General features: G+C 43.0%; 1 protein-coding gene across 5 annotated transcripts in view; it reads left to right on the top strand.

Moving 5' to 3' along the window:
- XPO5 (exportin 5) overlaps nt 1-16,809 on the top strand; it is a 63,303-nt gene that overhangs the window by 44,884 nt on the left and 1,610 nt on the right. For 2 of the 5 annotated variants that reach the window (XM_084828432.1, XM_084828433.1), the window contains 8 exons: nt 475-572; nt 11,496-11,542; nt 12,437-12,531; nt 13,418-13,480; nt 14,086-14,168; nt 15,415-15,522; nt 15,701-15,841; nt 16,031-16,195. In XM_084828432.1, coding sequence (XP_084684558.1) covers nt 475-572; nt 11,496-11,542; nt 12,437-12,531; nt 13,418-13,480; nt 14,086-14,168; nt 15,415-15,522; nt 15,701-15,841; nt 16,031-16,195 — 800 coding nt within the window. Of the gene's footprint in view, nt 1-474; nt 573-1,797; nt 2,102-11,495; nt 11,640-12,436; nt 12,532-13,417; nt 13,481-14,085; nt 14,169-15,414; nt 15,523-15,700; nt 15,842-16,030; nt 16,196-16,809 lie in introns of those variants that run through there. The other 3 variants (XR_014786849.1, XM_084828435.1, XM_084828434.1) reach the window with 3 other exon arrangements.

Here is a 16,809-nt window from a genome sequence, read left to right as displayed (position 1 = left end):
CCACAGGTCAGGCCTGAAGAACTTGTGGCCCATCATGCCTAATGCAGCCCACCAGCCATGTATTCTGACCTCCCATGAGTTCAATAGCTTCCTTTTTTTTGCCAGCAATAAAAGAGGCTTATCGAATTGCCCTAGTGGGCTACCATATATGAGTAGCATTCTGAATTCAATTTAGTGGCCCACACATTGCGCATGCATGGTGCAGATTTCTGGCCCACATTTCTGTCCTTCTGTGTGTGTAATTTTATTAACGGTCTTGGGGTGGGGTGGGGGGTAGGGAAACAAAGCTTGGATTTATGGAACTTTTAGAGCTACTTGAGAAAGCTGAAGAGGTTCTTTGTCTGTACAGATGCCGTGAGATTTCTGGTGGTCTGTTTATCAGTAAAGGAGGACCATGTGCCACATTCTGGCCAGTCATGGAAGAATGTTGAGGCTTATGTGTGCTGCTTAACTTCTTTAACTAGCTTCGTACAGGTGTGTTCGTGAAGCCCTTGGTCCTCTCCTGCCCACCTGAACACTATGAACCTCTCCTCTGCCCTATACTTGGGCCACTCTTCACCTACTTACATATGGTAAAAAACCCAGTATTGTGTGTCTGCAACTTGTATCATTTGCAGGCTAGGTAGTAGATTGGCTAGGTAACAGAGCAGTGAAGCCAGGAGTTTTGACCAAATTGTGCACTGTGGGTTAAAAGTATCACACTTTTTTATGGACATACAGTGATAATGCCTACGCATTTCCTGATATGAATCCGTTCTTCGCATCTACTCCTGTTTTAAATAAATTAGTTTTAATTTGTATGTGTTGCTTATAAACAAATATTTGCTACATTGAGACAATGTTCCTATTGGTGATTGCAAAATCCCAGTAGAATTAGAATTAATTAATTCTAATACAATTAGAAGCCAAATTTTAATTGATTATACATAGACAAACATCAGAAAATGAGGAGTGTGCATGTTCACAACCCTATAACATTTCTTTAAATATAGATCACTAGAAAGTGTTGTTAAATAATTCAAAATTCAAAGTCTGAAAAATCACTTTACATTAATCACTGACCTAATATTAAGACCAAATATTGAAAACCCCAACCTGAAATTGCACACTTCTTGCTTATGTGTTACTGTATAGGACATACTGATTTATTATTTTGTGGGGACTTAAATATGCTCATGGTCACGTACCTATTTTATGGATAACCTTTGATGGAAACCTATAAATTTGTTCTATTTATAGCATAAGTTCACTCTGTAAAGTATATGATTTCACTGCTGTTATTCCAATTAAATTATTCCCGAAAATAATTTCCTTCACAATAGTGAAGGGCAGTGCAATCAAGGGTGTACTGTACCTCCTGTGTAGGCCTCTGCATGCCTTCTTACTACAGTGTACCAATTCATAGCACTTTTCAGAGTGCTTGGTCGAGAGTTGTCCTCTTTGGTTGTCACTGAGATCTACCTTTTCTCTCCCAACACTAGTCTGTAGGACTTGGTATCTCTGGGTCTTTGAAATACCTTTCCCCCTAAATGTTCTCCCTGATAGAATGTACACATTGTGTGTTGTTTGAAAGCCATAAAATATTCCTGGAGTATTTTCCGGGAATGGGGACCTTCTTGAAAACATGTTGCTTGCATAACCCATTGGTTCTACTATACAGAAGTAGTAGAAACCTTTCAAGTAGCACCATTATATTGTCAGGGATGTGTGTTGGGGCTTCTGCCAGTATCAGGAATGTAGCTGTGATTTCTGGAAATCTCTTCCATGTATCCCAAGCTAACTTTTTGCCTTTCCCAGCAAAGGACGAGGTCATATCACACCAAGTGGGCGTGGGCCCGGGCCACATGCTTGACAGTGTCCTGTGCTCAAATGAAGAGTTGGACCAGATGCGATGGTATGCCACTTGTAGAAGACATTCCCATGGAGGTTTGGGTGTACGGGTTGAGGTGGCCCAAAGCTTTTTTTAATCAATTTTTATTGAGTGTTTTAACCAAAAAAAATAAATAAAACCCCAAAAGTTAAAAATATAACAACGTATTCTAAAATCCTCGGTTTCAAAAATTACAGTATTCTAGGGAGAAAAAAAGAGAGAAATAATATATAACACATAAACTTCAGCAAAAGCAGATCAGATATCCAAATTTAACTCCATTTGCAAGTTACGCCTACTGTATATACCACTCTTTCAAATGTTGCTAGCGTTGTTAAGTCTTCAATCCATTGCATTATAGGTGGTGAGCTTTTATCCTTCCAGTATCATAATATCAGTCTTTTTGCAACCAAAAGTGCCCGAAGAATCCATGTACACTGACCATGCATTACATTCCAAGAAGCAGATAAATAATTTAAGAGAACATTTACATCCGTAAATATTAAAGAGCTTTCCAATACAAAATGTATCCATATGAACACTCCCCCTGCCCCACTTTCGGCTGTCTAGCCATGGGACCTTGGAGCACGGGAAGTGGCGGCCGGATCACACATAGGCTGTGTCGTACTGCCATTTCTGACAGCCCCACCCTGGGAACACCCTGTTTTCACCGCTCCACGCTGCTCTTATGAGCATGGAGCGTAGGGCCCATCCGCACTGCCTACAAGGCGGCATAGGAGAGGGTAGGAGTTGGTTCTCTGGGAACTGACCTATCCTATGGCCATCTAGCTGCTGACTAGCGGCCATAGGATTGCGCCCTAGGTTAACAACTAATCTAAGATTATCAGCCCCCGTCTATTTTTAATAAATCCCACCTAGTCCACTATCAGCCAGGATTGCTGTTAATATTTGATATCTACATTAATTAATGATCTAGGTCGATAATTAGCACAATAGGTATGATCCTTGCCAGGCTTAGGAATCATGGTAATATAAACGTCATTTAACGATGAAGAAAGTGAGCCCACCTCAAAAATATGGTTATAGAGGCAGTACAACTTTGGAGCTAAAAAACTTGAGAATGTTTATACCACTCAACTGGGAATCCATCCGAACCGGGTGATTTCCCAGTGTTCATTTTTATAATTGCATTCCTAATTTCCTCTAAATGCAGAGGAGGTAAAAGGAGCTGTTGTGAAGAATCTAAATATGTAAGATTGATCTGAGGGAAAAAAAGCATCCATATCTTTCTCTCATATCTTGCTACTGGTACTGGAAAGATCAGAATAAAACTTTAAAAATTGTGAGTTTATGTTTATAGGAGAAGTATATACTTTGCCACTCTCATCTTTAATAGCTGAAATGACATTTTGATGCTGTTTAAGATGATGAGGATCTTACTTGGACATTCACCATTTTCCCAGTATTTCTGTCGTAGACAATTCAGAGCAAATTCCACCTGCTGTGAAAGAATATTATTCAGCTCATGCTTAGTGTTCTGCAGCTCTTGATAAAGCTGTGCAGTGGGGGAAGTGGCAAACTGGGTTATAAGAGATTTCAGCTTCTTATTTAAAAATGTCTTCTTGAGTTGTTTTAAGTTTCTTTTGATAAGAAACATAAGAAATAATTTGGCCCCTTATAAACATTTTACTGGCCTCCCACTCAGTAGCACATGAACCCGCCGTACCCTCATTAGTATTAAAATACTCTGTTAGTTCAGCTAACATCTGAGTTTTAAACTTCTCATCATTGAGAAGAGAAAAATTAAAGTGCCAAAGACTGGGGGCCCTAGGAGTGTCAGAAAATTGCAGTTTCAAACATATTGGGGCATGATCTGACACTACCAATGTGTCAATCTTGCAATCTTTAATTTGACATGCTGAAGATGTAGAGATAAAAAAATAGCCTAATCTAAAGCAATTATGGTGAACTGGTGAAATAAAAGTATACTCTCTGTTGGCAGGATGTAAAATTCTCCAAGCATCAATTAAACCATATTCCATCATGTAAGCCTGGAGTGCCAGTCTCACAGCAGATTGGGTCTTAGGAGAAGGTGTACTCCTATCTAACAAAGGCTTTGAGACCTCTTTAAAGGCCCCACCCACAATCAATCATAAGCGATATCAATCAGTTTAGCAAAACAATCGTGAAACGTAGCCGGAGAATAAATATTTGGCCCATATACATTGATCATAACAATTAATTTACCCATATACTTCCCTACCAGGATCAAAAAATGTCCCTCAGTATCAAGAATCACCTGTTGGACTGAAATAGAAAATCACTTATGAATTAAAATCGCACCCCCTTTGCAACGTGTTGAAGTATCTGTGACATAAGCCTCACCAACCCGGTCCTTTCGCAACATCTGTCCATCTGCAGCCATCAAATGGGTTTCTTGTAAAAAAGCCATGTCAACATTATGCTCTTTTAACTTGGAAAGAACTCTGGTCTGTTTGTTTACATTTTGCAGCCCCTTGATGTTCCATGAAGTCACGTTAAGCATTGAAAAAGCAAAAGCAAATTATTTGTCTCTCAACCCAAACACATATTTCCAGATTTACAACAAATAACTAAATTTGTATAACATAAGTGGTATAACAAATACATCCTTAGTTTACATTTAGGACTAACCATTTCAGACATCATCAGAATAGTTCTTATTGCATAGAAACTGAGAAAAAATTAAAATTATTCAAAAATATAAACAATAATTGAAAATAAAAAACCCAAAATAAAAATAAAATAATACAATTTGTGTCCACATCTTTTATCTAATACCAAAAAAGTGCCAACCCCCCTAACAAACTAAAACAAAAAACTTTTAACAAAAACAAAAAATAAAAATGTTTGCCTTCTATTTGGACTGACGTGCAACTGTAGTACTCAGCTAGGCCCCTCCCGTAGATTGAATACATACACAGAGCAAATTTACAAACAAGTACATTTAACCAGCAAGAAATAATAATAATGATAAAGAATTTTTTAAAAATTGGTATTTTAAGTAATATTTTATCTGGAGATATACACACATATATATTGTTGTTCAGTCGTGTCTGACTCTTGGTGACCCCATGGACCATAGCACGCCAGGCCTTCCTGTCCTCCGCTCTCTCCCGGAGTGTGCTCAAGTTCATATTCATTGCATCGGTGATACTATCTATCCATCTCATCCTCTGCCATCCCCTTCTCCTTTTGCCTTCAGTCTTTCCCAGCATCAGGGTCTTTTCTAGAGAGTTTTCTCTTCGCATTAGGTGGCCAAAATATTGGAGCTTCAGCTTCAGTATCTGTCCTTCCAATGAGCACTCAGGGTTGATTTCCTTTAGGATGGACTGATTTGACCTCCTTGCAGTCCAGGGCACTCGTAAGAGTCTTCTCCAGCACCACAGTTCGAAAGCATCAGTTCTTCGGCGCTCAGCCTTCCTTATAGTCCAGCTGTCACAGCCATACATTACTACTGGGAAAACCATAACTTTGATTAGACGGACCTTTGTTGGCAAGGTGATGTCTCTGCTTCTTACTATGCTGTCTAGGTTTGCCATAGCTTTCCTCCCAAGGAGCAAGCGTCTTTTAATTTCATGGCTACAGTCACCGTCTGTGGTGATCTTGGAGCCCAAGAAAGTAAAATCTGTCACTGCTTCCATTTCTTCCCCTTCTATATGCCAGGAAGTGATGGGGCCAGATGCCATGATCTTAGTTTTGTTAATGTTGAGTTTCAAACCAGCTTTTGCACTCTCCTCTTTCACCCTCAACAAGAGGCTCTTGAGATCCTCTTCGCTTTCTGCCATTAGGGTGGTATCATCTGCATATCGGAGGTTGTTGATAATTCTCCCAGAAATCTTAATTCCAACCTGTGATTCATCCAACCCAGCGTTTCTCATGATGTACCCTGCATATAAGTTAAATAAGCAGGGTGACAATATGCAGCCTTGTCGTACTCCTTTCCCAATTTTGAACCAATGGGTTGTTCCATGTCTGGTTCTTACTGTTGCTTCTTGACCCTCGTACAGGTTTCTCAGGAGACAGGTAAGGTGGTCTGGTACTCCCATTGCTTTAAGAATTTGCCACAGTTTGTTGTGATCCACACAAAGGCTTTAGCGTAGTCAATGAAGCAGAAATAGACGTTTTTCTGGAATTCTCTTGCTTTCTCCATGATCCAGCGAAAGTTGGCGATTTGATCTCTAGTTCCTCTGCCTCTTCGAAACCCCGCTTGTACTTCCGGTAGTTCTTGGTTCGCATACTGTTGAAGCTTAGCTTGTAGGATTTTGGGCATCACTTTGCTGGCATGTGAAATGAGCGCAATTGTGCGGTAGTTTGAACACTCTTTGGTGTTGCCCTTCTTTGGAATTGGAATGTAAACTGACCTTTTCCAGTCCTGCGGCCATTGTTGAGTGTTCCAAATTTGTTGGCATATTGAATGCAGCACTTTAACAGCATCATCTTTTAGGATTTTAAATAGCTCAGCTGGAATACTGTCATCTCCGCTAGCTTTGTTGTTAGTAATGCTTCCTAAGGCCCACTTGACTTCACTCTCTAGGATGTCCGGCTCAAGTTCAGTCACCGCACTATCATGGCTATCAGGGACATTCAGATCTTTCCTGTATAGTTCTTCTGTGTATTCTTGCCACCTCTTCTTAATCTCATCTGCTTCTGTTAGGTCCCTGCCTTCTTTGTCCTTTATCATGCCCGTCTTTGCACAAAACGTTCCCTTGAGATCTCCGATTTTCTTGAAGAGATCTCTAGTCTTTCCCATTCTGTTGTTTTCCTCGATTTCTTTGCATTGTTCATTTAAGAAGGCCTTCTTGTGTCTCCTTGCTATTCTCTGGAACTCTGCATTCAGTTGGATATATCTTCCCCTTTCTCCCTTGCTTTTCGCTTCCCTTCTTTCCCCAGCTACTTGTAAAGCCTCATCAAACAGCCACTTGGCTTTCTTGCACTTCTTTTTCTTTGGGATGGATTTCGTTGCTGCCTCCTGAACAATGTTACGGACCTCTGTCCATAGTTCCTCAGGCACTCTGTCTATCAGGTCTAATCCCTGAAATCTATTCCTCACCTCCACTGTATATTCATAAGGAATATCATTTAGGTCATACCTGAATGGTTTAGTGGTTTTCCCTACGTTCTTCAGTTTAAGCCGAAATTTTGCAAGAAGCAGCTCATGATCTGAGCCACAGTCAGCTCCAGGTCTTGTTTTTACTGACTGTCTAGAGCTTCTCCATCTTTGGCTGCAAAGGACATAATCAATCTGATTTCGATATTGACCATCTGGTGATGTCCATGTGTAGAGTCGCCTCTTGTGCTGCTGGAAAACAGTGTTTGCTATGATCAGTGTGTTCTCTTGGCAAAACTCTATTAGCTTTTGTCCTGCTTCATTTTGTACACCAAGGCCATGCCTGCCTGTTATCCCGGTGATTTCTTGACTTCCTACTTTAGCATTCCAGTCCCCTATGATGAAGAGGACATCTTTTTTTGGTGTTAGTTCTAGAAGGTGTTGTAGGTCTTCATAGAACCGATCAACCTCAGCTTCTTCGGCCTCAGTGGTTGGGGCATAGAGTTGAATTACTGTGATGTTGAATGGTTTGCCTTGGATTTGTACTGAGATCATTCTATCGTTTTTAAGATTGTACCCCAGTACTGCTTTTCCCACCCTTTTGTTGACTAGGAGTGCTACTCCATTTCTTCTAAGGGATTCTTGCCCACAGTAGTAGATATGATGGTCACCTGAATTAAAGTTGCCCATGCCTGTCCATTTTAGTTCGCTGATTCCCAAGATGTCGATGTTCGATCTTGCCATCTCATGTTTGACCACCTCTAGCTTACCTTGATTCATTGATCTGACATTCCAGGTTCCTAAACAATATTGTTCTTTACAGCATCAGACTTTCTTTTCACCACCAGACACATCCACAGCTGAGTGTCCTTTCGGCTTTGGCCTAGCCTCTTCACTCTTTCTGGCGCTACTTGGAAATTCCCTCTGCTCTTCCCCAGTAGTATATTGGACACTTTCCGACCTGAGGGGCTCATCTTCCGGCGTCATATCTTTTAGCCTTGTGATACGTTCCATGGAGTTTTCTTGGCAGGAATACTGGAGTGGGTTGCCATTTCCTTCTCCAGTGGACCACATTTTGTCAGAACTCTCTGCCATGACCTGCCCATCTTGGGTGGCCCTGCACGGCATAGCTTATGGCTTCACTGAGTTACGCAAGCCCCTTCACCACAACAAGGCAGTGATCCATGAAGGGGACACATATACACATATACATACATACACATATTAAACTAAGTTTAATGTGATGGTTACATATAACCTATGTTTAATCAAAATATGTAAATAGACATATACATGGTTATATGCAAAAAGAAGAAGGAGGGGGGAAGAATAGGAAAAAAGAGGGAGGAGGAGAAGAAGAAAAAAGGAAGAAGCAATAAAATGTGATGCAGTTAGGTCTGGCATGTCACCCAGACTTGATCTTAGAAAACACCAGTGCAAAACCAAAAGAAGACATGAAAATACTGACTAGCAACCAACAACAAAAAAAAGCTGAAGTCCAATTCAGGGAGCTGAAGAAGAGAGATCCTTAGTTTTAATTTTAATGCCAGTAAGCAATTATTCTATAGCATCAGAACTTAAAAAAATTTTCATCTGGTCTTCAGAAAAAATGCAAAATGTGGCAGGATATTTGATTAGGGTATTGCAAATTAATTTGTTTTGCCAGGTTTCTTGCCTTGGTAAATTGTCGTCTTCTATCAGCAATTTCTTTAGTATAGTCAGGAAAGAGCATAATCTTATCCTTGGCTGGCCCCTATGTGGGGTGCACACCTCCACTTACATATTCATTTCTGTGTACATTGGTTATTTGCATGGGAGCACCATGCTTGAAAGTGTCTTGAACCCCAACAAAGCATTGGGCAAGATGTAGCATCTATTAGAGGCCACTCCTGAAGGTTTGAATATATGATTTGGAGAGGCCCAAAGCTCTGTTTAGGTTCACACCCCAGTTCCTTATGCATTCATACATATTTTGGATGTTATTGGCATGGGTCTTGCTTCCAAATGAAGCATTGTGGCAAATACATCTTCTCTACAAGTGCCAACTCATAGAGAATTTTCCATTGGAGGTTTGGGTGTATGATTTAGGCTGTCCCAAACTTTATTGTGGGGTGCAGACCTTCAGTTCCATATTAATTTCTACAGTCATTGGGTATTGTTGGCATGGGAGGTGCCATGCTTGACAGTGTCTTCCACCCAAACAGTGTTGGGCTGGATACAATGGTATGCCAGCTTCTCGAGTACTCTTCCCTGGAGGTTGGTTTGAGGTGGCCAAAAGCTTCATGGGGAGTGCACATCTTCTGTTCTTCATTCATTTTGGGAATACATTTGCTATTATTGACATGAGGGTGCCAAGCTTGACAGTGTTTTTACCCCAACAAAGGATTGGACCAGAAGCAATGCTGTGGTGATTGCATAGAGGCCACTCTCCCTGAGATTTGGGCATATAATTTGGGTTGGCCCAAAGCTCAGTTTGGAGTGTAGACACTGCAATTCCTTGCCCATTTTGAGTACATTGGGTATTATTGGTGTGGAGACATTTAAGACATGACTCTTTTCTGTGCTCCCACACTGGTATGAGATCACCATGCTTGAAAGTGTCCTGTGTTCAAATGAAGAGTTGAGCTGGATGCTTTGGTGTCTTGTGAAGGCCATTCCTCTGGAGGTCTGGGTGTGTGATTTGGGATGCAGCTAGCCTTACTGTGGGGTGCATATCCCACAGCCGGCATGAAACATCTTGCTGCCTGTGGCAGAGGTCGCGCCCCCACTCCCTCCCCCTCAGTGCCTCACTCTAAGGGGTCCTCAGAAGCTGTTTCCAAAGCTACCTCACCCACATTGACTCGCTCTGAGGAAGGACATTTGCTGCAGCAGGAAAGCAGCTGGTAGTGCTCCCTGGAGAGCCAGGGGCCTTCAGAGTGATGCATTGGGACGCTGGGCCGTTGGGCAGGCATTCTGTAGTGCTGGCCTGGTGGGCTGATGCCTTGCTCCGAGAGGTCCTCAGGATTAGGCATAGGGTGGGCAGTGGCCGCTGTTCTGGAGATCAGTGTGGCTCTTGGGAGTGGCTACTCAGCCTGTGCTTCGCTCTGAGAGGTCCTCAGAGTGAGGCATAGGGCAGGCGGTGGCTGCTGCTATGGAGAGCAGCGCCAGCTGCTTTCCTGTTGTGGCATTTGCCACAGGGGCCAGCAGGGCTCTCCAGGACACCTACTGTATATGCCCTGATTCCATGCTCAGGGGAAAGCATGGAATGCTTTTTTCACGCATGGGCACAGTGAAGCCATGGTGGCTTCTTTTCCTCCACTGATCATTGGAACCTTGTTATTGGGCATTATTGGCATGGGGGTGCCATGGTTAATAATGTCTTGTGCTACAGCAAAGTATTGGGCCAGAAGTGAGGCTGTGGCATCTCACAGAGGCCACTCTCCTTGAGGTTTGGGTTTATGATTTGGGATGACACAAGGCTTAGTTTGGGGTGCACACCCTCAATTCCTTATTCATCTATACCTGTTTTGACTGCTATTGGCATGGTGGTAGTAGACTTGAGAGTGTCTGATACCCAAGCAAAGGGTTGTGCTAGAAGCTGTGGCAACTTGGAGAGGGCGCTGCACTGGAGGCCTGAGTGACCACACAAAGCACTCTGGGTCTTATATTCCACCTGCTGGGGCTGCCGATTGCCAGACTTTGTTCCATGACATGGCCAATCCTGGGTAAGATTTATACAAATTACGATTACACACAAACCATGTGATTGCTTCAGGTCTTCTACCTATTTTCCATCTCTTAGGGTACTAAAAAAAAACCCAAAACCCTTGCTAAAAACACATTCAGCATTATTACTCACATACGGTAAGAATTTTTGCCCTGATGTGTAGACTAAAAGACAGCATAACACATTTGTTTGTCTCTGCCCCCTGCATTCCTTACTGGGCTCCATGTCCAAAAACTGTTTAATAAGGATCAATGTGCTAACTTTCATACTTCTAACACAAAGTGCACGATTTTAGGCTTAACCACTCTGCTAAGGGCTTCCACACCTTATCATCTTTAGGGTCAGAAATGCATTGGTTACTTTTATATCCTACCCCTTCTTTAAGGATCTTAGAGTTGTATTTTAGCATCATAACACCATATGAAGTAGGTTAAACTGAGAGATAGCAGCTTACATAGCTACACGGTGAGCTACACAGCTAGGGGCAGATTTTAACCAGGTTTCCAACATCCAACAATCCTCTGGCCACTGCTGCACAGTGGCTTTGGCTTAGATTTTAGCCCAAATAGAAGGATTAGGAGGCTTCAAACTGCATCCCATGCCTGGTGAAATCTCAGACGAGAGTGCAGGGTGAGAAGTGCAGCCGAGCAGAATGTCCTACAGGTTACAGTGCTCTGCATGGTTCTCTGCTCATCTTCATGAATAGTAGAAGCAGAATGGACTGTGCAAATTTGGAATTTGCATAATTTAGAATTCCGTTTTTATTGACACAGAATTTGGGTTGCCTTGATGCAGAATATGCACAGTCCTGAGTGTATCTCATTGATTTCCTTCATGTCATGCTGCTGCTGTTGTTTTCTTTCGGTCAGAGGCTGTCCCAGAAATGGCAGGTTATCAACCAGCGGAGTTTGCTTTGGTAAGTGTGATGGCTTAAACAATATGGAGACGGCTGCTACTTGAAACTTCATTTCCCTGTTTGCCTTTGCACTTCTTGCCTGAAGTACCTGGAGTACACTCTCCTGAAGGGGGTGGCACAGCAGTAACATCAAAATAAAAGATTTGGGCAAATGGAAAGGTTTTCATCTGGCACCGAAAAGTCAAAGGCGCTAGGTGAGCTTCCTTGGGGAGAGCATTCCAGAAACAGGCTGCCAGAACAAGAAAGGCCCTTCTTGCAGTTATTTCCTGCCTAACCTCTGAAGGTGGCAGGGGCATCCAGAGAAGGGCCTCCACAGACCATCTCACCTGTCTGGCAGGTTCATTTGGGAGCAGGTAGTCCTTTAGATGCCTGCGTCGCAAGCTGTTCAGGGCTTTAAAGGTTAAGTCCAGCACCAAATTATGCTGCAAAAAAACCAGAAGCAAAACTGGATTGATTTGTCCCATCTGACTTATCCCCGTCAACAGCCTAGCAGTTGCATTTTGGACCAATTGAAGTTTCTGAGCTTCAAAGGTAGCCCCACATAGAACACATTGAAATAATCTAACCTGGATGTTGTAAGAATTTCAGTAACGGTGACCAGACTCTTTCTGTTCAGGAAGGATTGCAGTTGGCGTACCAGTTTAAGTTGGTGAAAAAGCTTTCTGCCAGAGATGCCATCAGGGCATTTAAAATAAAGGCTGAATCTAAAAACACCCCTAAGCAACACACCTGATCCTTTAGGAGAGTGCACCCCTACTTAGAACAGGCTGAGCATCACCACCAGGTCTGATGAACTACTACCAGCAATCTTGGTGATGTGATTACGCTCAGCATCAGTTGTGCTTCTGGGATCTATGTTGCTGTCCTAAAATCGATCACCTTACCATTCAACAGTGATGAGGATACAGCAGATGACAACCCAGAATCCCAAGAGATGTTGGAGGAGCAGCTGGTTAGGCTGCTCACCCGAGAAGTCATGGATCTAATTGGTGAGTGAAACTAATTGGTTACCTGAAAACCCTGGTATGTTTATACTGGGATCACTGTGGTTTATGAGGACTTGACTGCACTGCGGTGTTCTTAATCTTGTTCTTCATGTCCCAAAAATGTTCCTATTCTATTGGTCAAGGCATTCCTTTATCAGTGGCCAAGTTGTTAGGACAAATTTAGGCCTAAATGGGACCTATATTAATGATTTTTAACCTGTAGTCCTTGGAAGCTTATGATTTCCTAAGTAAATTGCAGACAAGCTATCCAAAATGCATGGCAATAGAAGAGTGTTGGGCTTGTTTGATGGCACATTCTCAGTTCACTCAGGGTGACAGCAAGGCTAAACCGTCCTACTGACACCCTTTGAGGTCGGAGAGCATGTCCTAGAATGTAGCCCAATATCCTTTGCAATATGCAGAAGTTCTGGAGCAGATGCACAGGTCTTCCTCAACAAACAAACAGATGTGGGAAGGGTTCCCTGAAATTTGAGTAAGAACCTTTGGAAACCATAGGCCTGAATAACTGCCAACCTTGTCAGAATCTGGTATTATACCCTGATGCTTGGCCTTTACCACTTCATTGTTGTGTTCAAGCCACATAAACAAGCAATGGTATTGCTCTAGAGATCCTCTCAGTGCTTTAGATGTAAGTTTCTGTCTTGTGAAGCTTCCTGTCATGACAGTTCCAAAGTAGTCTTGGAGGGAATAATGTTCCACCTGAAACATGGTTTTTGCACAAAGGTGGGCCTCACGCCTTCTTTCCAAACTGGTTTAGATTCTGTACTACATAAAATATACTTCAAGCATTAACTAGTATAGCCCTGGGGGAAATGTGTGATGCCTTGCAAAGTTTTCTCACATCTTCCCTCCTCTGATGTATTTGCAGCTGTTTGCTGTGTCTCAAAGAAAGGTGCTGAGCAGAATAGTGCTGTTGCCGCAGATGGAGATGGTGGGTAACTATGGATTGTTCTTTCTGTTCTGTGTTTGAGGCCCTCGGAAGGAATTAATTACCCCTATGCATGTAAATAGATCTTGGCTCTCCTTAGACCTGGCATTTCAAAGATAGTATTGCACTCTGTCCACATCTTTGGGATTTCACAGTCTTCTGCTTCAGTGATTTAGAAGATCGTAGTCTGAACCATACTTTAGGAGTCAGTGGTAAAATATTCCAGTCCACACAATGATTTGTCCACAATGGAATCCAAACCAACTTCCATGGCTCCGTGGAAGTGGTTTCTTCATTGCAGTCCCATCTTGGATTTATCTTTCCAGAACACACACACACTGCGTTTTTTGGTTCCTCTGTAAATTTGCTGCCTCCTGTTAACACCTTCCTGCAGTTTGGCTTCGGAATAAATGGGAACTGATTTCACAGAGCTGTATGATGAGGAAGTACACTTTTCTGTGTGGCCAGGAACGTCAGCTAGTATGAGTCAGTGCCTTGTTCTTGGAATATGCATTCTAGTTGCTCTCTGGTCTAATTGTAGTGGTCAGTTTGATTGACTAGCCATTTTGCCATGAAGAATGTGTTCACATTGCCATTTTACTTGGTAGATGAGGAAATGATGTCCACAGAGGTGACACCACCATCCAACTCTGAGCTCACTGAATTGGGCAAGTGTTTGATGAAGCAAGAGGTAAGGAAACTGAGCTTCAACTCTTTCCTCATATGTATGTACATTTTAAAAGGGAACCTCCGTTAGTATTGACCCCTAAAGAACTAGAATTGGGAAGTTTGGTATATATTTTTAAAATAATGCAACTCTAGTTCTGACTATAACTCCTTCCTAAGGGTGCCCTCCCCTTGGAGAAAATTTGCTGCCGATGTATCATTTACCCTTTAAAAAGTCAACTAAGTCTGCAAAGGAATGCAGAAGGTGACCAATTCTGGAAGTCTCCATGACTTAACTGTAATATAAAGCATTCATTTCCCATACCAGCACTCACTCTCCTCTCCTCCGCCCCTCATAGAAGGCAGAAATGTAGGAAGTTGACAAAAGGCTCAGGGATTACATGCAGAGAGCTCTTAACACATACCTGCTTCCTAAACAAATAAGACGTTAAAACGTCATAAGAACCTAGTGGGCTCTTCATAGTTTCTCTAAACTTGCATTGTTTTGCAAGGAATGTTTGCCTAGACATTTTTGAGTAGAATCCAATGCTGCCCTTGCACAGGCGGCCCAGGCATGCTGGCCCGTGTCTTTGCTGGCGGCGTGCATGCGCACAGACCCTACCACAGGTTGCGCCCTGTCCAGAAACAAGCATTTCTGCTCATTTCGGAAGCCCCCTTGGAAGCACTACATCGCCACTGCCAGTAGCAGGGGCTGTGCCCACACTGCCAGCAGGGCTGCCCGCCCATGCAAAAGCAGTGTTGGACGCTATGCCACTAAATGAATTAAAAATGAATAAATAAACCTCCTCTTCGTTGGCTGCTTTTTGAGCATGGGGAGCTCTTGTGCTCCGATACGACTTCTGTGGACAAAGGGGGAGGGCAAACTTTTCTCTCTTGTTTATATGAGCATGTCAGTTATATCTGTCTCCAGAGCCAAGGAAAGTGTAGAGTTTCTTCCTCATCCCTTCATTTAAACATGTCTTTATTATTGGTTCCAGATAACACAATTGGTGCCATTCAAGAGTTTTTAGCGATCCCTGGATTAAGATCTATTTCAGCGCCCAGTGGGGAATGGTCCAAATCCCTGTAAGATCCTTCTCATAATGAGCCTTGGCCTAAAACAGAGCTCTGAACTTTTTATTGGGTAAACACTTGAGAGGGTTTGGAACATTTTTGGCCTGCCATTTGTACAAATATTTGTGCTTACAAATGCCCTTTCAAGAACAAATCTTGTAGGGAATCTGCAACGAGTCTTCCCTTTCTTCCTCCAGAATGTCTGCACTGCACTGCTGATTACAGCATTCACATCCCTTTCCTGGAAGGATACCCTGTCCTGCCAAAGAACCACCACACATCTCTGCTGGCCTCTCCTCAAGCAGGTACTTCCACTACAGGGACTAGCAGGGCAGTGTGTGGTGAAGGTGAATATGGCGAAGAGTTAGCAGTCCCTTTGGGAACTTCTAGTATGAGTCAGTGCTAGACATCGCCTTCTCTGGGATGAGAGACAGAAATGTCTTGGGTTATCATATTGCTTCATGTTAAATCTCTCTGCCATAGGTGCTCATGCGGAACTTGATGATCCCTGAGGCGGTGACCTGGTTTTTCACAAGTGTACTGAAAGGGTTACAGGTGCATGGGCAACATGATGGTTGTATGGCAGCTCTTGTTCACTTGGCTTTCCAGATCTATGAAGCTTTGGTAAGGAGGTGCAGGGGAAGGAGGCTCTTTCCTAAGTCTGCTGCCATCTTTGAGGCATTCCAAGCCCACTGAGCCAACTCCTGTGCTCTTTGGGGGGGTGGGGAGAAGGGGTGTTAGTTGCCCTTTGGGAGGTGGCAATTTCTGTTCTGGCAAAGATCCCCGCTGACCATCTCTTTTTGCTACTTGAAGCGTCCACGCTACGCTGAGCTGAAGGCAGTGATGGAGCAGGTTCCAGAAATTCAGAAAGAGTCCCTGGAGCAGTTTGATTCCAAGCTGCTCAACCTAACATTGCAGAAAGTGGCAGACAAGCGCCGGAAGGACCATTTTAAACGCCTCATCGCAGGCTGCATAGGGGTAGGTCATGGTATCAAGCAGCTGATAGACCTCTCGTCTCCTGGAGATATTGGGCAGTCCTTTCCTCCCTCCTGTGCCTACCTAGGCTGCAGCTGAGCCAGTGTCGCCCCCTATTCTTTAAGCCTATTAGTCCTGACAGTAGGTCACACCAGCCTCTGGCTAGTCATGATGGTAGTGATGCTGAAATCCCTTAAGAGAGTATGCTGAGCAAGATCTGTGGCTCTCTAACAAACATATAGGCTGCACATGTTTGTTAAGAGAGCTTCTGTGCAATAGTAGAGGTGGAAAACTCAATACTTAGCATACTGATCTTTAAATCAAAGCTCAAAAACCTCTAATAGCAAATGACAAGTTCAAATGGGTTACCTGTGCCAGGCTCAGTTAGTAGTTTCTTTGCTCCCTGCTAAGTTGTTGGAGAAGATGGCATTTTGTGCTTGTTTCAGCACAGCTGGAGGAAGAATGATGGCTAGGTTTAAATTGCCTTAAGGGTCACTTGAAGTGGCTTTGCCACCTATATTAGCTTTGCCACATCCTGAGCAACCTGGAGCACAGCAACAAGGAGGTGGTCTCCCACAATGATAGTGGGTCCTATCAGCATTCTACAATTTCATCAG

Source organism: Heloderma suspectum, chromosome 1, assembly GCF_057233095.1.
Source record: "Heloderma suspectum isolate Gila_16-S chromosome 1, 16-S_ref, whole genome shotgun sequence".
Lineage (NCBI taxonomy): Eukaryota > Metazoa > Chordata > Lepidosauria > Squamata > Helodermatidae > Heloderma > Heloderma suspectum.
Note: the sequence above shows the minus strand (reverse complement) of the source record. Positions and strands in the feature narration are given on the sequence as shown.